This window comes from Paroedura picta, chromosome 2 (genome assembly GCF_049243985.1).
Source record: "Paroedura picta isolate Pp20150507F chromosome 2, Ppicta_v3.0, whole genome shotgun sequence".
Taxonomy (NCBI): domain Eukaryota; kingdom Metazoa; phylum Chordata; class Lepidosauria; order Squamata; family Gekkonidae; genus Paroedura; species Paroedura picta.
The window spans coordinates 148,655,647-148,680,596 of NC_135370.1; the positions used below are offsets into that span (position 1 = coordinate 148,655,647).

General features: G+C 44.5%; 1 protein-coding gene across 2 annotated transcripts in view; it reads right to left on the reverse strand.

Moving 5' to 3' along the window:
* Window positions 1-24,950, reverse strand: part of LTBP2 (latent transforming growth factor beta binding protein 2) — a 160,674-nt gene that overhangs the window by 61,934 nt on the left and 73,790 nt on the right. For both annotated transcript variants that reach the window (XM_077323234.1, XM_077323233.1), the window contains one exon: window positions 94-168. In XM_077323234.1, the coding sequence (XP_077179349.1) occupies window positions 94-168 (75 nt within the window). The remainder of the gene's footprint in view (window positions 1-93; window positions 169-24,950) is intronic.

A 24,950-nucleotide genomic window follows, 5' to 3' on the forward strand; every position in this document is an offset into this window, starting at 1 on the left:
AGGCAAGTTTTCACGTACTAGTAATGGTGAATGTTAGAACACCCAAGGGTGTGAAATACCAATTAAAATATACATTTATATAACTAAGCTTACCTTGGCAGTGGCTCCGATTCAGTCTCTTATACCCTTGTGGGCATTCAACTTGTCCATTTTCAATCACTGGTTGAGCTGAGTGGGGGAGAAAAAAGGAAACTTTAATCAGGAAACACTAATGGGAACCTCCATATTCAGTAGGAGTCTGATTGTGATTAGCAGTTTGATTGCTTTATTAATCACTTTGCAACTTTGCCGTAGGCTTCCTTTAGTGCTGTGGACTGTAAGAAGATATTTCAATGGCAGGACAGAATCTCTGCATCTTTATTTCCTTCTCTCCTTGCTTTGATGTATCCTCCACAACAACTCCACATGTACTCCTGTGGATGTAGCTATTTTAGCTGCTGTGGTGACTTACCACCCCTTGGATGAGGCTGGGTTGGATTTTACAATCTCTGTATGTTATTGGAGCCTTCACTTTTGTTTAAAAAAAAACAGATAAATGGAGTGGCAAGGAATGCATCCAGTCACCTCCATCTGGTACCAAAAGTATCTGCCCTCCTGAGCTCCGTGAATCAGGTCATGTTGATCCATGCTTCTGTATCCTCAAGGATATTGTGGCAACAACTGAGGACAACTGAGAGGTTACAACTGGTGCAAAATGGGGTATCTGCTCCTATATTTAGGTGACCAGATTTTAAGATCGGTAAAGAGGGACATCATTGACCAGGGAGGCTGCCAACCTCCAGGCATAGCCTGGAGTTCTGGAATCACCACTAGAGCCTGCATAGCTTGGAGCCACCGGGGTTGCCAACCTCCAGGTAGGGACTGGAGATTTCAAGGGGGGAGGAATTGAGTTCATGAGCAACACTGACAGTATTTTGAAGCAAGGGTAATTTACCAGGATTTGTTGGAAACTGACACTCTCCTGTTAGGAAGTTCCCTCCTTAAACCTTTTATTGAGCCTGCAGAGATTCATTTGGCATTCATATGACACATATATGCCATACAATAAATAAATAAATAAATAGAAGAAGAGCAGGTTTTTTTATACCACACTTTTCACTACTCAAAGGAGCCCCAAAGTAGCTTACAAACAGTTTTGCCTTCCTACAATATCCCAAGACAGCTCTAACAGAACTCCAAGCGACACATTTATGCGGTTCATTCTCATACAGGCTGGACCCTTGTCTGCCTTGGGTGGCATTTCCAAGCATGCCATGAGGGAGGGAGCACACAAGCGCATCCCCTGCGTGGCCAAGAGGAAACAATGCTGCCCAAACGCAATTGGTTTGCGAGCCCGCCCGACATCTCAGCCACGTTCCTTCCAGCCGGGGCTCCGAACGGGCACTCATGAGATGCATCTTCCCTTCATTTTTTGCACGCTTGCCATGACAAACACCTGCTGAGCACCGGTATACCCAGGCGGGAATCTAATACATGAATTAGCTCTTAGGAAAAATAAACTTTTCAGATTGGTTGTCAGTTGCTGGGGGCCATATGTTGCCTCTGGAATTAAAATGCATGAGGCAAAAGTAACAGAACAGCCTTCAAATGAGGTAGAAATAATAGGATCTGAATGAGGGGATTAATTGAAAGTGGAACAAAATACCCTTTTAAGGCAGCTGTTATGCTTGTCTACATCATCTTTATCTGCCTAAAAAAAAGAGAGGCTTTACCCTCACCTCACCATTGGTTTTTGTGGCTGAAATTACATACTGGAAATGTTTAATCTACTGAGAATGATGATGCTTTTTATGGACTAAAAAGGGATACTGCTGAGATGCAAGTTATTATAGCACTCAAAACAATAGAATCCCCAGGACTTAACAGGGATACTGATTTCTTATTTCACTACATATGCTAACCTCATTCAGTCCTGATACCTGTATTCTCATCAGTCCCCTGGAAGGGTCATACATCCTCCTGATTTTATTTGGAGTAACAGATTAGAATAGCAGATTGTAATGTAATGCAATGAATAGTAGAATGTAATTTAAATTGGAATGGTATATTGTAATGTATTTCTATGGTCTAGGTACAAGGGAGATTACATAGCCAGCCACCCCACCTCCATGCTTGAGAGGAGACAGATGGAACATAATGGCATGAGCTTAATTAATTACACTCAGTTTTCTGCAATTAAGGATACATCTACCCATCAATTTCCAATTTTGACACATTTATTTCCTTCACTGTGTTTCCCCCTGTAATTAAATCCAAACAAATGGTAACAATACAAACGAAGCTTGTCAATCCTGCTTCTTGAATTTGTTAAACATCTTCATTATGCTATATGCTAATGTACTGCTCAAATCTCTACCTCTGGGTATGGACTGGTAGTTTCCTTTTCATTGTATCTGAAGACGTGGGCATGCACATGAAAGCTTATTCCTTCTTTTGTTGGTTTTAAAGGTGCCACTGGACCCAAACTTCAGTCTGCTGTGAATCTATGGTTAATTTTTTTCTGGATGAATAATGTTATTTTAGACATTTAACTGTCCCTTGGATGACCAGCTTATATTTGCTTCAAGACACCCTAATATGGCTTTCATTTAGGTTGTTTCTATTTCTGAGATTAATAATACAAAAAACAAAACAAAACAGAAGACTGACTCACTAGTTAAGAGGATATGAGACAGCAGGCTCTTTTAAACATGTTCCCTGATTAAAGAGCTATAAAATGTTTTTGAATATGTCCCACATTTTAATTAATTAAAGCAGGGATAGCTAATGTTTCAGCCTTAGCGCTCCCAAATTTTAACAGTTGCAGAGATGGGCGGATGTTGGCAGGTCAGGGACTGGAAAAGCTGCCAACATTTCCCATTTGTGCAGCTGTTAAAGATACAGGTGGCTTCAGGTCTGCTGTTCTTGAATTAAGGTTTTCAGCCACACGCCAACATTTTCTGAGAGATGGTGAATTGATTTTCTGATTGAAGAACAGTCTCGCCAGTTCAGGGCAAATGAAGAATCTACTCAATTACTTTTTGGGGTGACCTTGCAAGATGAACCGAACTTAGAATGAATACTGCTTTTTATGTTCCCATTACGTCTGTTCTCTCTTTGGACTGTTCATTAGAAATTTCCTTTCCTACTCAGCAGAAAGGCAGCAGAAATTTGCTACACGTTATTAACTAGAAGTGAGGGGGGTGGAAATTGGCAAGCTCTGAGCTACATCTGCTACCTTTACTGCTGAGTAGAAATGGAAAGTTATATTCCAAAATTAGGCTGGCGACTCTAATTTTACAAGTGGGTGACCCACAAAAAATTGCAGGGGATGGAAAATTCCCCCTCCCCCCAGACTTTGCAATTCACCTCAGGCAGAAGAAGCATCAAGGAACCTGCTAGGCACCCTGCCAGAGCTGCATATAAAGTGCGGTCATAACGTTCAAAGTGGCTTATAGTGGTGATGCAATAATGTCCACTCTCCCATCCTGTATCTATTTAGTAGTGCACAATATCCTCCCCTGCAACTTTTGGCATCTGGAACAGGCACTACTTAATGACAACTCTTCCAATGTGGCCTTTAAAATGCCTTTCTCATAAAGGGAATGCTCAATACTTGTTGGTCTTGCTTAGCTGTGTGACCTTTGAATGATAAATCAGACCATGGTAATTTCACTTCTTCAGTGTGCACCTACATACATAAGGGTTTTAACAGAATATGCTTCAGAGAACAGCAAAGCTGGATATATTTTCTTACTTCTAGTTACTCACATCTTTACAAACTCTCTGATGTGTCCAATTATTATTAGAAGACACTGACCAAGAATCATATTTAACACACTGTATGGATATTGCTACAGTATACATGGCCATAGCAAACAATTATCATTCTAATAGCTCTTTTTTGCACATTATCAAGAGACTTAACTAGCCAGACAGATTACAATGTATGGCATAACTCACTGCATTCACATACAACATACCTGTACTGGAAAGACAGAGGAAACCATGGCTTCCAGTTGGATACACTCAGGGATTTCCCCCTTTACATGTTGGGTTGTCATATGCTACCACCAGCATATAGGAATAGCACGTTCGTGACATATATGTAAACACATTGATATCATCTAAAGCAGTGGCTCTCAACCTCCCCGCTACTGCGATCCCCGGCGGCAGCAGCAACCCAAAGGGGGATGTCGCGTTGCATGCTCCGGTGTGCTGGCGATCATGGAAGGCCGAGGCCGCCAGCACTGTAGAGAGGAGAGGCTGTGCTGGCTGGTGCACTGCCGATGGCAATTGCAGTCTCGGAGACCCCCTGATAGGGTCAATCAACCCCCCTGGGTGTCGCGACCCACAGGTTGAGAGCTGCTGATCTGAAGAGACCCAACGTCCACATGATGGACTCATAGCCCCCAAGAACATTTGGGATCAGACATGGACCTGGAGTTTTGTACTGGGAACTCAACTGATTCAGATTGGGCCATGGCTTACGGGGAGGAGAGGCCTTCCCTACAATGCTTCTCTGACCTTAGGCACCATTTGTCCTGTTGGGAAAACATTTCAAGTCAGAAAAATGGCATGAAGGCAGGGCCGTCTTAACAGCATTATGGGCCCCTGGGCAGACCAGTGTGCTGGGGCCCCTAAGACAACCACTCACAGGAATAAAGAGTAAATGGTTGATAACATTAAACATATATTTATTTTATTGGCACTTCAACAAAAGTCATGTTAAAACATTTTAAAACATGCTGTACAGCAGCAACTAATCAACATTTGAGTGCGCCACTCAAAACAGGACTGCAATCTGGATTTTCAGATAGTTAGGTGGATAGGGAATTGGTTAGAGAACCGCACTCAAAGAGTTGTTGTCAATGGTGTTTCATCAGACTGGAGAGAGGTGAGTAGCGGGGTACCTCAGGGGTCGGTGCGCGGCCCAGTACTTTTTAACATATTTATTAATGATCTAGATGAGGGGGTGGAGGGACTACTCATCAAGTTTGCAGATGACACCAAATTGGGAGGACTGGCAAATACTCCGGAAGATAGAGACAGAGTTCAACGAGATCTGAACACAATGGAAAAATGGGCAAATGAGAACAAGATGCAATTTAATAAAGATAAGTGTAAAGTTCTGCATCTGGGTCAGAAAAATGAAAAGCATGCCTACTGGATGGGGGATACGCTTCTAGGTAGCACTGTGTGTGAACGAGACCTTGGGGTACTTGTGGATTGTAAACTAAACATGAGCAGGCAGTGTGATGCAGCGGTAAAAAAGGCAAATGCCATTTTGGGCTGTATCAACAGAGGCATCACATCAAAATCACAAGATGTCATAGTCCCATTGTATACGGCACTGGTCAGACCACACCTGGAGTACTGTGTGCAGTTCTGGAGGCCTCACTTCAAGAAGGACATCGATAAAATTGAAAGGGTACAGAGGAGAGCGACGAAGATGATCTGGGGCCAAGGGACCAAGCCCTATAAAGATAGGTTGAGGGACTTGGGAATGTTCAGCCTGGAGAAAAGGAGGTTGAGAGGGGACATGATAGCCCTCTTTAAGTATTTGAAAGGTTGTCACTTGGAGGAGGGAAGGATGCTGTTTCTGCTGGCTGCAGATGAGAGGACACGCAGTAATGGGTTTAAACTTCAAGTACAATGATATAGGCTAGATATCAGGAAAAAGTTTTTCACAGTCAGAGTAGTTCAGCAGTGGAATAGGCTGCCTAAGGAGGTGGTGAGCTCCCCCTCACTGGAAGTCTTCAAGCAAAGGTTGGATACACACTTTTCTTGGATGCTTTAGGATGCTTAGGGCTAATCCTGCGTTGAGCAGGGGGTTGGACTAGATGGCCTGTATGGCCCCTTCCAACTCTATGATTCTATGATTCTATGATTACATTTTGTTTCTGCTGAAAGGGTGATTCACCTGGAAATATATATCTTAAATATTTAGTATTTAGTCCCACTCCACTATCAATACCTGGTTAATGTTAGTAATGTCAACTGAGTTTAAGTGATGCAACACATATGCTAAATTACGTTATACACACGAGATCCATACACATAGGCCTACATGCAGGTGAGGTGGCACTGTGGCAGAGGTGACTACAATGCTAACCCAGGGATCCTAAATCAGAGACAAATCACAATGTCCATTTGTAACACAATAAACATTGCAGCAAATCGTGGTCCCCAACCGTTTCATCACCGGGGATCGATCAATGCTTGACAATTTTACTGAGGCCCGGGAGACGTCACCACCACTGCCTGAGCCCCTGCTCCACTTGCTTTCCCACCAGCGCCCCTGACTTCCCACCGCCCGCTGGGGGGCGCTGCCAGCAGCAGCTGCACAGTGCCATGCCAAGGGGAAGCCCCAGCCATGGCGGCCGCCGGAGAGCACCAAAGGGCAGGGCAGCCTCCGAGGCAGCAGCCGGGGAGGAGGGTGAGGAGGAACTGTGGCCCGGTACCGACTGATCTACGGACCAGTACCGGACTCCGGACCGGGGGCTGGGGACAGCTGGTCTAGACTACTGCATAGTGCCCCGGGCATGTGCCCATCGGGCCCATGCATTAAGACAGCTCTGCATGGAGGGAACTGAGTTCTCAGCATGGGATTCTTGTTAAATGTTTGCTGATAATCACGGTGTGGACATTGTAACACATTAATCAGCTCTGAACATAAAGGTGGATGATATGACACGCATCTGTTCTTTGTTCAAGGCATAATTCTCATACTGATATATCATGCATAAACAAACTGGGAAGCTACCTTGGGCATTTTATGCCATTTTCACTATAAAATTATATAATTCAGAGAGGGTGTTCAGAATTTTTTTAGTTTGAGATCCTCATTTCCCTGCTAGACCAACAGGGTTGGACATAAAAGATTGAGAGCAGAGATCAACTTACAAAGCACTGTCTTCCCACTACAGACCTCTATACTGCTTGAAGAGCAACTTTCAGGGCAGGGGTAGGCAACCCTCAGGAACAATATGGAATTCTCCAGCAGGAAGGAAGAATACATTAAAACTGCTATCTCCTTGCATGAGTAGAAATGCTTCCATTCATTCATATCTCATGGGGATCCAACATGACTTATAATACAAACTATATCATACCACAAAAACAGATTGACAAACAAACAGGATGGATACGTAAGGGGCGGGGGCTTCAAAAAGTCATGCTTAGGGAACATGCTTAGGGACTTGGTATCTATCCCGGAGTTTCTAGGGCCTTTTCGCACAGGGATCTTTGTTGCAAATTGTTTGCGGAATGAAAAATCGCCATTTAAAATAGTGGAATTCGTCGTTATGCATACCTGCCTTTGTAGTGGAATCAGTTGCGTTTTTTAGCGTTTCCCACAGGCTTCCGGTCTCGGCAGAAATCGCTAGAAAGGAAGCGCTATTGCCAAGCTCGTCCCGCCCCTGGCCGTCAAGCAGCCAATGGGCAGCCGTTAGCATGCTCCCAAACAGCCCCTTTCCCTTTAAGAAAGGTTTTTTTTAAAAAAAAACGACCCATAGCAATGAATCTAGGTAGATTCGTTGCTACGGAGAGACCCATCCAGCTGCCTAATGTGAGCTGTCGTTTGATTGTATGATCATTTGCACGCTGCCTCGAGTGATAAAAAAAAAAATCCCCCCCCCCCTCTCACGGGCACGATTTTCGGCTGAATTTATTTGTAAAAAATAAAGGGACTTTATTTCAGCAAACGGGCTTTTCAGTTGTTTGTGCTTAGTGACTAAAGGTGAAGGACTGAAGCCAGGGAAGCCTCTAAACAGAAAGAGGCTCGCCGGTGCGTTTATCCCCGCTCGCTCGGAGAAAAAAAAATGGCGATCGCTTCGCCGGAAGTTTGGAGGAGAGAGCCAGGGGGAGGGACTTTGAAGAACCAGCAACAATGGTAACGCACAGATCTTTAGCGCTACTGTTGCAGATTGGTTGCAGGAGTGTATCGCTATCCGGAGGGTGAATCCACTTTTCTGGATTCCCCTGAAAGCGCCACAACGAAGCGCTTTTTGCTGATTGGTTTCAGGATTGTTGCAGATTGTCTACGACGTCGTGGGTTATGTCAAATTAGTAGCGTTTCCAAATAGCAACCATTCTGCTACTTTGAAGCCGTGCGAAATGGCCCCCAGATTTCTTGCCAAGTGATTAAAGGTATTCCCTAACAAAGAACAGAACTTGATGCTCCAGGTATAGTGATGACCGGGTTTTTTTCCGACAAAATCTGGCTATGTAACAGTACAATCCTTTGCAAATTCACTACAACCTAAGCCTAAATGGATTCAGACTGGAATAATAATTCTACATATTAGGGGAGGAAATCATATGACTTGAACCTTGAGTCCTCTGAATGGTACATGCCTCTTACAGATTCAGGCGAGTAGCTGTGCTGGTCTGAAGCAGTAGAACAAAGTTTAAATCTGGTGGCACCTTTAACTTGAATAACATTTAGTTGCTTAAAGGTGCCCCTGGACTCAAACTTTGTTCTACACATCTCTTATGTCACTGGTGCTACATGCAAATGCATGATCATAGCCAAATCATTCCAGCAAACCAGTATATGTATAACACTTTATTCCATATGTTAAGGGAGGGGAGGCTGGCACTGCTTCTATTTAGCACAGTTTGGTGTAGTGGTTAGGAGTGCGGACTTCTAATCTGGCATGCCGGGTTCGATTCTGCGCTCCCCCACATGCAGCCAGCTGGGTGACCTTGGGCTCGCCACGGCACTGATAAAGCTGTTCTGACCGAGTAGTGATATCAGGGCTCTCTCAGCCTCACCCACCTCACAGGGGATCTGTTGTGGGGGGAGGAATGGGAAGGCGACTGTAAGCCGCTTTGAGCCTTCTCCGAGTAGGGAAAAGCGGCATTTAAGAACCAACTCTTCTTCTTCTACATGAAAAGCTACTGTAATTCAATGGCAAAAAAAACAACCCTGTTCAGTGCAAACTTGAGTACTAGGTAAAATGCAGGATAGGCTAAAAAAATAGGGCGAAATGCAGCTGGTTCCTATGTAGACTCAGGCAGGCTTAGACTTACACTGGAAAGGATAGTATCTATAAGTATCAAAAAAATTCAATGAAATGCAACATTGAAAGTTTCCTGCTACCAGCGACCAGCACAAAACCCTCAACTCCAAATCCAGAGCTGGGAACCCTAAAATGAGCCCTTTATACAGAAGCAATCAGCTCTTCTAAATGATGGCTTGTGATGCACCTGGGGCAAGTCAAAATACAACACACTCTAATCCACAACACAAATGTGGGCAATAGTCAGATGATAACATGTCCGCTCTAGCCGTGGGATACACACAGACTCTCCAGAAAGGAGTTAACAGTCCGCGCTGTTCTTGAAAAATCCACTCCTTCAGTGGGGAACTACTGTGAAGATCAGGCATCCCCCAAACCACCTTTGACGGCCATCCCCCCATCTTCTGAATATCCACTTATGCATTTTCTGTCCTTACTTCCCTTACAGAATGTGATAAGGGAAATGAAAGTGGAAGGAATGACACCAGCTCCTGATTAGGTGCTGGAGTAATAGCCCAGGGCTCCTTTATTTCCCGTTTCCTCCCCCTGTTTTTACAAGGGTCTCACAGCTCTGGCTACACATGGTTTCCTGAAGCGCTGAAGAGAATTTTAAATAGTTGCTTAAAATAGGTATGTGGACTCTGAAACGGCTGGCAAAGTACACAATTAAACCTCTCAGAACCTTTTTATAGGTGAGTGTAACCAAGCCAATAAATTCTTTTTAAAAAATTAAATCCCATGCAGTTGTTTTGGAATGAATTAAAGAGATTTTTAAAAAGGAAACGTAGGAGCAAAGCATGGGCAAAGACTGTTTAACTGAAGCGCTAAAGATGATCTGCTTATTCATTTACCTACCACAAAACAGATTTTAGAGTGAAGTGTATAATGCAAATGATGAAGAGGCTTTAGTCCTGCAATCTGCATTTCTCCCATTTCCATTCCCTCTGAAGTGTCACTATGCAATGAATAGAGCTGCCGTATTGAGTTGCCGTATTTCCCTGTTGGATGGTTTCCACCCAGAACTTGGTCATGCCAACAGGCACCTGTTTGTCCCATTAGCTGTCCCTTATTACCAGCTTTCATTTTTGAATGAAACCAAGTCTCTGGGCCTTCAGGATCTGGAGCCACTTTTCTGCAAGAGAGAAATGGCACATCCTGCCATTCCCAGTGAGGGAAGTTACAGCTTTGATTGACAGGCATCGAAAGACTTGCTTCCCTATGGCCCATTATGCATGGCCGCAGAAACGGCGATTTCAGGTCACATGGAAAACGCGGAGGGGGAAGACGCAAAGCACACCGGTTATGCACGGGGTGGGGCGCGACAGCTGCAAAACCCAGAGTAACCGATTATGCATGCGCGATCCCGGCGCCACTTCTGGTTGCGCCCCGGTCACCCGGAAGCTGCGCTTTCTTCCGCGTTTTGCGAACGCGGCTTTTTCGGTGGCATGCACCGAAGCTGCGGCCGGTTGCAGCCGGCACCGTGCGTTATCGGTGATTTTAGTCACCGCCATTCCACCCCGAATGTGCGCTAAAACCCCAGTGCATAATGGGTCTATTGCAAGATTCAAATGAGTAGCCATGTTGGTCTGAAGTAGCACAATAAAATCAGAGTCCAGTAGCACCTTTAAGAACAACAAAGATTTATTCATGGCATGAGCTTTCGAGTGCAAGCACTCTTCTTCAGAGTGCTTGCACTCGAAAGCTCACATGTTGAATAAATCTGTGTTGGTCATAAATTTGCTACTGGACTCTGATTTTATTTCCCTATTGCAAGAAGGACCTGGGGCAGCCATTGGTAGTTTCATCTGTGTTTCCTGCTTCTTAAGATTTGTCTGGCTTCTAAAAGTAAATACTTTTAAAGAAAAGTATTTCATACCTTCTTGTGAATATCCAAATCATTTTTTTAAGACCCACAGTAATGTAATCAAAGCCTCTCTCTATAAAATGGCTAGCTTTATCATTCCCTTTTCCCACTCTATCCGGGAGGTTGAGAGCAGCATTAAAACAAGTGTTCTTATAGTGCAGCCTTTCAGACATCTTTGCCTTTGGAAACAACGAATGAGTGAATAATGCTTACCTATCAAATCACAGAAAAACAGTTGTGAGAATCAGTCCTAAAATACTGGATTAAGGCTGTGCTTTAGTAAGAGAAAATAGAATGGCAGGTGTAGAAACTGTTGAACAGAAATGTTTGAACAGCTTAAATGGTTTGAGCAGAAAGGTTTGAACAGTTTGGACAGCTGTTTGGACTAAATGCTGCAAATCATGTGCCATGCTAAATGCACACTAAAAAAATACTCAAAAAGTCCTCTAAGCTCTGCAGTGGTTTTGTTACTAGTCTACTAGCCCATGAACAGTGCAATCCTAAACAGCTATACCTTTTGAAGTCCATAAATCAGGGACCGAGCAATACTGCACTCCTGGAAAGGAAAACAGGAATGTAGGCCTGGCTGAATGCCACAGCCATGCCACACACTTTCCTGTTCTTGTCCAGGAATGCCACAAACTTCTGCTGCCTTCACCACTTGCAGCATCCATGAATCAGGTTAGCCTCTGATCAAGACTAACACTCAAACACATTGTGACCTATTAAAGTATTTCCTTTTGCATAGATCTGCTATCAGCCATTATCCATTACGTTCTAGAGAGAATGAAACTATTAAAAGTAGGTCTAAGGGACAACAGCAACTGACCTTGCTGTTCCATACCAACTGCCTGATCCTGTGGCTCTGGAGTCCCAGATATGTAATTTTGAATGTGAATAAGGAAAGAAAACTTGAAATCCCTTGAAGAAAGCGGATCAGATGCTCTGACTAAGCACAGCCAGTGACAGACTCTGTAAAAGGCAGCCAGAAAGGATTAGACATACACTCTGTGTGCATCTGTTTGTAATTCTCTCCAGAAAAAAAAGGAAACATGACTTCGACTAATGGGAAGTTGAAAGAGCCTTCCCTGGGAGAAACTGGGACATCAGGCTTGCTTGCAAACTTGGTGGAGGGTTAAAATGATGTAACCTTTGAGCCTCAGCTTCACTGCCAGTTTTGCAAACGGTAGGCTTTGCTTTTAAGAGCAAGCTCTTTGCAGGTGGCCAAAGATCAGGACTCCACCTACGCTGCCTGGGCAGTAACCCATTTTCCCCTCCCCAGGGTCAATCCTGTGCCATGAGAGTCTCTGTCATGTCTGCAAGTGAAGAACAATCCCAAATTAAGCCTGCCTCACACAGAAAGTATGGGGAAGATGTGTCATTTTACTGGGAAGTTGGACATGATTAGAGCCCTAGGGGGAAAGGAGGAAGTGCAGTCCTCCAACACTTTAAACATGAGACTGTTATCTTTTCAACTAGTCAGAGGGCCCATATTCAGCCGGTGCTACGTCCTCTGCACTGGTTACCAGTCTGTTTCCGGATCAAGTTTAAGGTTCTGTTTTTAACCTTTAAGGCTTATCTGCTTATGCCCCCCACAGGGCTCTTTGCTCTGTGGGTATGAATTAGTCCCAGGCCCCCGGGATATATGCCTGGCCTCGACCCAACCTGGTGGAATGAGCTCCCAAAAGAGCTACGGGCCCTGAGGGATTTGTCAGCTTTCCGCAGGGCCTGCAAGACAAAGCTCTTCCGCCAGGCATACGGTTGAGGCCAGAGCAGTTCCTGGCACTGTCAGCTGCAGATCTCTAGCTGAAACCAACTGAAACCAACTAAGTCCCTCGCTCCCAGATAGAGAGTGATAAGCCCTTGCCGAATGGAGGGAGGGGAGTGGGTGATATAGTTATTATCTGCCATCCTGATATTGTGTTTTAACTATGTTTTAATGGGATTTTATTGTATTTACAGATTTTTGCTAACCGCTTTGAGACATTTGAGAGCAGTGGTATATAAATATATTTAAATATAAATAAATAAATAATGTAACTGTACTTAGGCAGATGGTGAGTGGGTGGGCAGGAACGGTTGTGCCAGTCTTTGGTTCTTGTGGCCATTCCTTGCATACCCAGGGGATTGCTGATTGCCACTGTGGGATGGTAGATGAATTTCCTCCAGACCAGGCTGAATTCTGGAGGCTTTTTGGGTGGGAGGGGGTCATTTGGGCATGAAATTGGGCCTCACTGTGGGTGGGCAGATAGTTTTGAGTTCCTGCATTGTGCAGGGGGTTGACCTAGATGACCCCAGAAGTCCCTTCCAACTCTATGATTTATCCAATTATACCAGAATGAATTTGGTAGGGTTTCAAGGTCTTTCCTGACCACCAGTGAGGGATGGAGGGTTGGATGGCTAAATCCAGGCTGAGACACTACTGGAGATTGGGAGATTGAGCCTGGGGAGGACAGGGACCTCAGTGGGGTACAATGCTGAAGAGTCCTCCCTCCAAAACATCCATTTTCTCCAGGGGAACTGATCTCCGTAGTCTAGAGAAGATCCCCAAGTCCCACCTGGAGGCTGGCATTCCTAGCATTTGGGTAAAAACCTGAGTCTTACAGAGGAATGATAGACTACAAAGGCAGAGAGAGAATGAAAGAGGCAATATCTAAAGCAGTTCTTTGGCATGGCTAGGCTTTTGATTTTTAATTCAATGTTATCTTCTAACTATAGGCCTTCCTGCCTTCTGAGATATGCCAATAAGCATTAATCTGTGTTGATCACAGAGGGAAGCATATCTATTTTCAGAAAGTAAGGAGAGGTTCAGGAAAACCATGAATAAAAAGGATTCCTGTGACATCTTTTAGAGACAGCTTTCGACGGGAATAGGTAATTACCATTTCTGTGCAAATTCTAAACTGGGTGTTAGGATTCTGCCCTAGTCAAATTCCAAGGTGTTGCCTAGGTGTGCCCCACTCCTCAGGAGCCTTTGGGGTGCCAAGTTCTCAATGAGATGATTTGATTTGCAGGTTTCCTAGGTGCTTGCGCTCACTTTGATGCATATAGTTCTAGGCTACCTGTCTGCTGCTATGCTCCAGGCACCTGACTTCAGTGAAAGCAGCTGCACATGAAAGCAGGAGGCCTGCGGGCTAACAGAAGCCAGAAGAGAGTCAGGGCTATGACTGATGAGTAGCTACAAAACATCATGCTGACTTGCTGAGCAGTGCATTGTAGTAGCAATGTAGAAATCAGTTTAGCAGCCACAGTTAATGATCATGGGGGGTAGGGGGGCTGCAATGGGTGTTGTGAGCCGCCGCTGACAGGGGAGTGATGGAACTGAGCCAAGTATTGCAGTTAGCAAAAAGCGAACAGCGTGTCTGACAAACAGGAGGCCTCCTTAAAGAGCAGAGGCAGGTTCCAACAAGAAGGGAAGATATTATTACTTGACGAACAGCCACGCGGAGCAGTGAATGACAGGGGACTCAGCAGTTCATTGAGAAGGTGCAGCAATGAGGGTGGCAATGAGGAGTGGGTACCACAGGGGAAAAGTCAATTCATAGCTTGTAAGAGGATGGGAATTCACTAGCGTTTGGGTCAACTGAAATGGTGGTTTCTGAGACAGATGCTACACCTCAGTAATGTGCCAGACATGGCTTAATTCAATTCAACATCTCTTAAAGGACATACTTGAGACTGAGACCTTTTCAAATAGTTCTTTGTTTGCCCCATAAGAATTCCACAGGGGTAGATATGTTCATCTGTGGCGGTCAAAGTAAGGTCTTATGGCACCTTCAAGATAAACAGCATTTCATTCCTGCATAAGCCTTCAAAGCCCAGAGCCCATTTCTTCAGATGTTATGACTTTGCACTCATTTTACACAGGGGGGGTTGAAAAAAGAATGCAGCAGCAGGATCACCCCGAAATGAGGGAAAATAGTTCTTTGGGTGCTTCAGTCAGGAACTACAACAGAGGGTAAGCAGTGCAAAGGAGAAGAACAAAGCACCTGCTTTGTTTACTTGCTGTGAGGCACATGAGACTTAGAGTTTGGAGTTCGTCTAGGAGGCAGCCATTTGGGCAGTTGGTTAGCCATCCAGACAAACACGTAAGCGAAGACTGCTGGGCCCAAGTTAACGGCATTCTTTCTTAATAAGCTGCAGCTTTACATTCACAGCAGGGCTTACAACTGCTTGAATGCCCACAGGCTTCATACAGGGAAATGAGATGGAAGACTGGGAAGTTTCAACCCAATGTCCTTTATTCCTTTCCAACTATATGCTTCTATAATGACATGTAGATTTTGATTCCAATCAAAGTGCTTCAAGAGTATTTTCAAAAGGCGTATCTCGGCTTTGGTGTGTTGGGTTACATTCGATTCAAGCAGCTCCGCTAGATCTATTTAAGCAATTAAAATGGCTCGGTTATGCTTCCGTGCACTGCAGAATAATTAGCGCTGTCCAGCTGTACTTCACAAGCAGGAAGTCACTGAAGCAGCAGAAAGTTAACTTGGTTAAGTACACATTCAGTGGTGACAATTCATTGGCCCTTGCAGAACAGCAGTGTCTCTTCCAAGTATGTGAGGCCATTCCAGAGAGGGTTAAGGAGTGAATTGCCTTCCTCGTGTTGAAATTCCACTGGATTAAAAAAAAAAACCCAACCTCCACATAATTGCACACTTAATGAAAAGATAAATTCCATTTTCATGGAATCAACTCCCTCTCCCACTTAAAATTACCCCATGGCACACTCAGCATGCGTCGAGCAGCCCCTGGGGCACAGCTGAGCCACTTTTCTGGAGAAGGTTTCATTAGCTGCTTTCACTGTTATCTCTGAGTCATCTCAATCATTACCCCGTGAGGATGGGCAAGAATTTTATTTTACACAATATTTTCCATCCTGGCGGAGCAAATGGCAAAGAGGTTGAAACATCATTCAGCATTTCTCAATGATTCTGCCTTGATGCTGGGCAAGCTGCCACCTGTTTGCCCAGTGGGAGGTCCATTGAGAGAAGGCACTCAACATCCAACTCAGCACTACCCAATCCAACTTTCCAAGGCACACAGAATTTTTCCCCTCCTTCAATGACAAAATCAAAACCTTGAAAAATGTGAGGGGGGACATACTTGCTCAGTAGAACAGGGAGCTTCATCTCATGTCTTGAAAACCCCATGAGATGGCACTTTATGGGGTCGCTATGAGTTGGCCGTGACCCAACAACACGCTTCACCTTACTGAGAAACTGCAGAGTTGTCTAAGTCTGCAAGCCTAAGAATTCTTTCCTGAGAGAAAGTCACATAGAATAAAATGAGACTTACCTGAGTAGACCTGCTCATGATTGCTCCTCTCATGCTAAAGAATTAAACCCAGAGATGTTCTCATTCAGATGTAGCCAGGGCTGCCAGGTCCCCTTGTAACAACCAGCAGAGGAACTTACTGAGGGGGGAGGGGGGGCAGTCAAGCTTCTGGCATGTACTGGAAGTGATGCTAGCGTGTCACTGGTGATATAGAACATTCTGGAATTTAGGCAAAAAGTCTTTAGATTTTTTCCAAACACTGGCGTGTCTGTTGTCGCCTGCAATGTGTTGATGTTACTTCTGGTGCACACGAAAAGTGACATCGCCCCTTTGCCGGAGATGCTGGCAGGGGCTTCTGGGAATTGTAGTCCATGGACATCTGGAGGGCCGCAGTTTGACTACCCCTGGCCTAGGCCTTCCCCTCAAGCGGGTTAGTCACCCTGCCAGCAGATTAGTGGCTGGGAAGTAGAAGCTGGCAGCCCTAGAAGTAGTCCATGTTTCTTCTGATTTGATTCTTCAAATTGCTAAATTTCTAATCTTTCCCACATCATTGAAACAATCAGGTCTAGTGTTGCTTTAGTTAATAACTCTCCACAAAAGGATTTCCCCTGGACCCTGCTTGTCATCCTTGAAATGTTTTTGGCAACAAGCCAAATACAAAAAAAAAAGTCTGTGTGTCTCCCCTTCCAATATTTGCTTGGCTGTACTTCTTGAAGGGTGTTTTCATATGTGAGGCTGCACGTAAATCAGTCTGTAATGGGAATAGAACTCCTATACTGGCTAGCATAGACACAGTTTCCTTTAAAATTTTATCCTATGTTAACAATATTCACATGTTGTACAAACAGTGTGAAAAAGCCTCAAATACTCTACTTAGGTTTTTCCCACTTCTTACATCCCCACCACCATTGAGAGGACTTCTCACATGCCCTCTCCTGCAAATATAGATTCTCTTGCAAATTTACAGAAGTACCCGGATATTTCCAGTCCAAAAACATTTCCCAAATACCTTAGCAGTATTTTTCAAGTCAGACAAAATAGAATTTGGGATTCCAGAATATCAAACATCAAACATGGAAAAAAATCCCATAAATATTCAGGAATACCCGTGAATACATGAGGCTGCCATTTTAATACCCGCAGAACTGTCATTTCTGGTCCTGTTTTAAAAAGTGTTCCTTGATTTAAGGACTGGAGATGTCCCGGAGGACTGGAAAAGAGCAAACATTATTCCGATCTTCAAAAAAGGGAGGAAGGATGACCCGGGAAACTACAGACCAGTGAGTCTGACCTCTGTTGTGGGGAAGATAATGGAGCAGATATTAAAGGGAGCGATCTGCAAACATCTGGAGGACAATTTGGTGATCCTGCCAGACCAACCTAGTTTCCTTTTTTGACCAAGTAACAGGTTTGCTGGATCGGGGAAATTTGGTTGATGTCATTTACTTGGATTTTAGTAAAGCTTTTGACAAGGTTCCCATGATGTTCTGATGGATAAGTTGAAGGACTGCAATCTGGATTTTCAGATCGTTAGGTGGATAGGGAATTGGTTAGAGAACCGCACTCAAAGAGTTGTTGTCAATGGTGTTTCATCAGACTGGAGAGAGGTGAGTAGCGGGGTACCTCAGGGTTCAGTGCTCGGCCCGGTACTTTTTAACATATTTATTAATGATCTAGATGAGGGGGTGGAGGGACTACTCATCAAGTTTGCAGATGACACCAAATTGGGAGGATTGGCAAATACTCCGGAAGATAGAGACAAAGTTCAATGAGATCTGAACACAATGGAAAAATGGGCAAATGAGAACAAGATGCAATTTAATAAAGATAAGTGTAAAGTTCTGCATCTGGGTCAGAAAAATGAAAAGCATGCCTACTGGATGGGGGATACGCTTCTAGGTAGCACTGTGTGTGAACGAGACCTTGGGGTACTTGTGGATTGTAAACTAAACATGAGCAGGCGGTGTGATGCAGCGGTAAAAAAGGCAAATAACATTTTGGGCTGTATCAATAGAGGCATCACATCAAAATCACAAGATGTCATAGTCCCATTGTATACGGCACTGGTCAGACCACACTTGGAGTACTGTGTGCAGTTCTGGAGCCCTCACTTCAAGAAGGACATCGATAAAATTGAAAGGGTACAGAGGAGAGCGACGAAGATGATCTGGGGCCAAGGGACCAAGCCCTATGAAGATAGGTTGAGGGACTTGGGAATGTTCAGCCTGGAGAAAAGGAGGTTGAGAGGGGACATGATAGCCCTCTTTAAGTATTTGAAAGGTTGTCACTTGGAGGAGGGCAGGATGCTGTTTCTGCTGGCTGCAGAGGAGAGGACACGCAGTAATGGGTTTAAACTTCAAGTACAACGATATAGGCTAGATATCAAGAAAAAGTTTTTCACAGTCAGAGTAGTTCAGCAGTGGAATAGGCTGCCTAAGGAGGTGGTGAGCTCCCCCTCACTGGCAGTCTTCAAGCAAAGGTTGGATACACACTTTTCTTGGATGCTTTAGGATGCTTAGGGCTAATCCTGCGTTGAGCAGGGGGTTGGACTAGATGGCCTGTATGGCCCCTTCCAACTCTATGATTCTATGATTCTATGATTCTATGATTCTATGATTTGGTTTTGTGAAGTCTGATGGTATTCATTATGCCCTTTAAAATTTTAATTGTTCCGGGAGATTCAGAAGAGAAATTTGGGTTAAGTTCTAGAAACCGTTTAGGTAAAGAGTTTGATATACTGTGGACTCCACTGTGCGGAATGTCCTGCCTGAAGGGTTAGGAAGGCTTCCGCTCTCCTGGCTTTCTGCAAAATATGCAAAGCTGAGTTGTCCAGAAGGGCTTTTTTGCACAGCTAATACGACTGTGCTCTAATAAAACAGTTCAGAAAGTTGCATTGATAATGGGATAGAGACTGTACATTATACTACTTTGGTCTGTCTGTTACCATGCAATTTCTGCATCATTTAAAGCATCATGTTTGTTTCCGATTGCTACTTGTTTCCAGAATGTTTGCCATCCAAACCCTATTGCACTGTTCACTGGTGGCCCCATTCTGTTGGCATTGTTTGACTTAGCTCCATGTAATCAGCCTGGAGTTTCAGTGAGAAATAAGTAAATAAGGTTGGCCTGCCTTGGATTCTCTGGTTTGATGTAGGTTCTGTTGAGCTTGTTGGTTCTGTTTGCATTAGAAGGCCTTTAGCCATTGTTGGCTCTTGCATGCTTGGATATGGGTTTCTCTGAAATGTTTTCCCATAGGAAACAATGGAGACAAGCAGGGTAGCTGGGGGCACCTTGTTCAGAGGTTTGTAGAAGCAGACCCCTTGGCTCAATTTGCTTGACATTTGGGGAGTCTTTATTGGACAGCCAGCACTACATACGCTGCAATTGTGTTATTTGGTTGAAAAACTGCCATCCCCACAATAAAATTCACTCTAGAGAACAATGGAATCTGAATCATTATTGAATCTAAATCCCAAAATGGTATTAGGGGACCCAAATACTTCCAGTTTCCCTTGTTTCTGAGGAGCCTAAAGACTGCTTGAATCTCCTGCAGTCAAAGACAGAACAACAATACTTCTAGAGCACTAAACCTCTTTATGGTGTAGGTCTGAAAACTATCAACTGTCTATATGCTTGGAAATGATTCAAGATACCTTCCTCATACAGGATCATATGAGAATAGGTAATAAAAGCCTCTGTTTTTTCTGTACTTCTCCCTTGAGTTACACATGACTCAAATGTTCCTATATAGGAATATCTAGCCTCTCTCATTGGCATTTTGGTATTTAGTGCTACATGTGTGCTTGATTGTATGCTGACTACATTGATGTGTTTTGATATTTTAATCAAAAAAAGTATCATTGATTAGTCTGCTAAAATCCAGTTGCAGTTTTCATGTCCAAGCCTGAGTGCTTTTGAGCCTCTATTCCTTTAAAAACTATGGGAAGAACACATGCTAATGTCATTCAGTTCTCACATCTGTTTGTAAACTCCTTTATTATGCTTTATTATTACTTTGCTACTATTCACAGATCTTACCAATTGCCTTCATCCAGTCTTTGCTCTATTTACTGCTTAGTTACTTATGCATCTTGACTCTAACTGGCCCTTTCTGGCAACAACCTTCTTACCTTCTACTTATATGTAGTGGTTGGTGACTTCTGTTTCAATGTATCTGAAGAAGTGTGCATGGAAACAAAAGCTCACACCTTAAATAAAACTTTGTTTAAAGTTTAAAGGTACCCCTGGATTCAAACATTTGGCTTTCTCAGACCAACACAACTACTCACCAGAATTTTAAAAGTACTGTATATATTTGAGTATAAGCCTACTTTTCCAGCATATTTTTAATGCTGAAAAAGCCCCCCTAGATTTATACTCGAGGGTCCCACTTACCTGTTATTGTTGATATTGTGGTAAAATAGGTGCCTCAGCTAAAATTCGGGTCAGCTTATGCTCGAGTATATATGGGTAGGTATTATTTACCCTAGCTAAGTGTTAAATACAAATTCTTCAGCTCCTTGGGAAAAGGAGTGAGACGTGGTGAAGAGAGATTTCTCTCTAACTGTTAGCTCACCCAGAATGTTTTTTGACCCAAGTTCACACAGATATGTCTAATGTATTAAGTGTCTGCAGATATTTTTTGTAGTAGCTGAAACATGCATTGCTCTAGCAGAGTTTATGCCTGTGTCCTTGTGTCTGATAACCAAGAGAATGAACCATGGAAATGAATCTTATCTGTAATTCACAATGCCAGAACGTACCTGGAGCATGAGGTAGAAATGTCACAAGAGTGAACAATTTATCCAAGTGCTAAGACAGCTTGAAGGAAAAGCTCTAAGGTCAGTGAGACGCTGGGATCTCCCTGAACTCTGGAACTGTCCCAAAGAAGTCCCAAATGGTAGTAAAAATTCTTCTCTCCCTCAGCTAAATTAATAGCACTTTCCTTCCTTCCCTCCCTAGTGCTGTACTTATTAGGCTAGCTATTATTGCAGCCTCCTTTCCAAAACATATGGAAGCCAAGAGAATTAGCACCTTAAATCCAGCAGAACTAAGGATGGGATTTTCTAGTGGCATGTAAAAGGAAGACCCTCAGGGGAATGACTTCTGCTGTCCTCTTTCAATAGTCATATGGAATTAATCAAGAAGGCACACAAACACTCATAAATGTCAGGCTACTGTTCTGTCCGTTCCACCGCTGTGGCAGCAGATCGTCAGGACTTCCAGTCCTCATCCTTTCCAGCCCTGCAACTTAAGATCTTTATGAAATGGAGAAGCGAAAGACTAAGCAGACAGACCATGTACTCTCCCACTGACCTATGCCTCTGTAAGCAAAAGAATTATCTAACTTACATATGTATGCTCCCTCCAATTTAGAAAGTCCGTGAAGTTTGAAATATCTTCATGGGTGCAAACCTGCTGAACTTCGGTGTCCTGCAGCCGTATTAATCTTTCCAGGCTGAATCAACACATAAACATGGCTTGAACAAGTCTTGCCCCATAAACCCCTGAAGGATCACACAACACAGGAACACTCTGCCTAATCAAATGCTTGGCATTTTGCATATTTCTGAGGGGAAAAGATGTTAGAGGCTGCCTCCTTCAAGCTAGCAGGACAAGTCCTAAAATGATCATAGTATAGCTGCCTAGCCAATGGTGCCCAAATGAAGCTTTCCATACTGAGATCCCCATTGACTTACCTCTGCACCTGGTGAAAGGTGGGACTAACGAGTCACAATATTCAGTGTACTCAGATTTCCAGGGATCTCAGGCAACCTTATTATGGAATGATCCCTGCCATCCCCCTATTCTTACAGCTCTTATTTTGCCTAATTTGGTATTCTGATTTGCCTAATTTGATGATCAGCTTTTCCCCAGCTCTGCCTGCTAACAGTTGTGAAGCTTGTAAAGCAGACAAATGGGGCAAGTCTTTATGGTGGATGAACCTACAGTTATACAACATTGAATGCTAATAAATCAGGGCTTGGTAATAGCCCTGAAGCGCCTGTAATAACCGCAAAATAAAGGCTAAACTAGCTACAGAGGCTCCTGAAATTGGTGAGAAAGGAAATGCTGAAACCCTCCTCCCCCAATACCACACTCTGGAGTGTTGGAGCATTTGGGAACGTTTGTGCCCCAAGATTATGTCTGTCTGCAAGTCAGGTAGGGAATTTTAGATGTATTGTCTAGTCTGGCTTTAAGGGCTTATTAATAAAAACCCTGGCTTTCAGCTGTCCTGCTAAAGTTTGAGATGGTCATGGTTGTGCCAAGTGCTAAAAACATGGATAAATATTTTGTATCTCAATCACATCCACTAAAAATGCAATAATGACTAAGTGCCAGAAGCCAATCCATGCTAAATTCATAGGATAGTGTCAGCAGTGACATAACTGGCTGCTACCGTGACAACATGACAAAAGTCAACCAGACTGACACAGCCACCACATGTTCTAAAAGGATTGTGTGAATAGGCCCTGACAGTCCTGTGAATGCAGTGCCAGCGTTAGCATTGTTGCTGGTTTCTTGTTATTCCAGCAAGGGGTAAAGATGAACAAAACCCAAGACCAGCTCCTCTGGCAAACTCCCAAACTTGTTAAACATGACAAAGATAGAAGGAACTTCTGAGGCAAAAACAAGGGTGAACTTGGCTGGCTGGTTAAACTTTGGCTGTTTTCAACTGCTGGTTCTATGATATCAAGGGGCTTTTCTGGTGTCCTGAGATCGTGAACTTGTTTTCAAAGATCTCACAGAGGAAAAATAGTGAGAATCAAATTCTCATGTGAGGATTATGTGAAAACATCAACCATTTTCTGCTCCCCATGCCATGAGAGAGAGAGAGAGAGAGAGAGAGAGTAGATGGGAGGGAGCAAGGCAGGGCCCCTCCCCACCAAATTTCTCCACCTGGGGGCTGCTGTCGCGATAAACAAAACAGCAAGGAGAAGTCAGAGGCAGCTGAAAGACACTAGGTGCCTGTGCAGCAAAGCACTCCACGTCCAATCCTGCTAGAAGCCTCCAACAGAGCCCAGCTGTTTGCCCCACTTCCAGCCATTCCCTCATGCCATGGGAAGGCATCAGGGAGGCCTCGGGTCAATGGGGGAAAGCTTCCGGCAGGATCATGGCATCTGGGCAACATGTGGTCCACATTCACTGCAGCTTCAAGAAGATAGGGAGGGAGAGGGATTGGTGGCTTGCCTCTGTTGAAACAGCTGGCTCCCACTCTTACACATGGCCTCTTTTCTCCCTGAGAAGTTGCCAAAGACAGGGTCTGCTTCCCATTCTTCGAGGCTTTTTGCCTCTTCATTGCCTGAGGAGGCACTGAAGACGGCAGCTGCCCTCTGCTGTCAGAGGTTTTGTGGCCTCTCTCTCTACTGACCAGGGTACAAAGACAGTGGTCACCTACTGCAGCTGAGGTATTCTGGCACATTCCCAGAGAGCTCCCCCTCACTCTCACCATCCCCTTCCGTAACAAGTTCTGTTGCACATCCTAGCTGTGCATGTGGCATAAAATGCTTTCACATTAAAAAGTAATAGACAGAAGCATGATTTTGTCTTGTGGAACACAGTGGGCATTTAATGGTCCTTTCATGGTGATGGAAAGTGCTGACAAGTCAGAGCTGACTTAGGACAACTCCACTGAGTTTTCAAGGCAACAGATATTCAGAGATGGATTGCTATTGCCTGCCTCCATATCACAACCCTGATATTCCCTGGAGGTCTTCCATCAGGACTGACCCTACTTAGCTTCTGTCTGAGATCTGATTGGGCTAACATTTTTAGGCTGCCTTTCCCACCAGTTGCTACTTCAAGGTAGTAAACATTGTAAAGACATTTGCGAAATTTAAAATACTTTCAAAATCTGTCACCCCTCGGTGAGCAGTATCATATTTGGTTAAGGGCCTGGGGGGTGGAGAGTGGGCAGGGCCAGTCTAGGTGAGGGCCCAATTGGAAGGCGCGACTGGGTCCTCACCAGGACAGGCCACAGTTCTAGCTAGTCGGATGAGTGCCCGAGTTCTAGCCAGTCAGGTGGCGCGAAGCTCCTCCTTCCCTGCCCCACCCCCCACTTACAGAGCCTAAGGGCTAAGTGGGCAGTTGGCCCAATCATTGGGCCAAAGTTCTGAGAGGGCCTGCCCACCCGGCCCAGCCAGGGGCAATCTGGAGACATCACTGCCAGTCAGCCCTTGACCACCGCAGGGAGAGGAGATCAGTAGGGCTGCCAACGGGGATGAAAACAGAGGCTTGGACAGACTGAGCCAGCCCTTTTCGGCCAAAGGCTGTCCTAACTGTCATGTCCAACTGTAACTTCCCTAACTCAGAACACTGACAGAGCTGGCAGGAGGCTGCTGAGTGGGCTCCCTCCCCTCCTCCCTTCAGGCCTGCTGGGAAGGAGCCTTTAACAGCCCCTGACTGAGAGGAGTGAGGCGTTTCCGAGAGCAATACAGGGGAGTCTGAGGGCATGGGTGTGGGCCTTCCTTTTGAGGGCAGGGAACTTTCCCCTTCTGCCAAACAGATGGCTGACAGGGAGGCCACAGAAAAGCCCCTTCTCACTTAAAATACTGCTGTGGCTGGGGGTTAGACACAGCCAAGCCATGTGAATTACTTCTTCACAACTCTCTGCAGATTTGAGGCCTATTGCACAGCATTATTCGGCAGACGAAACTCGATGCTGTTGCAGAGGTTCTTTTGTCTCCTGTTTCATCTGCACAACAACCCTGTGCAGTAGATCTCAAGTCTTTCAATTCAACAACAACCTGTGTGGGAGGCCTTAAATGTTTCTTCTCCACCACAACCCTATCCAAAGTAGCCCT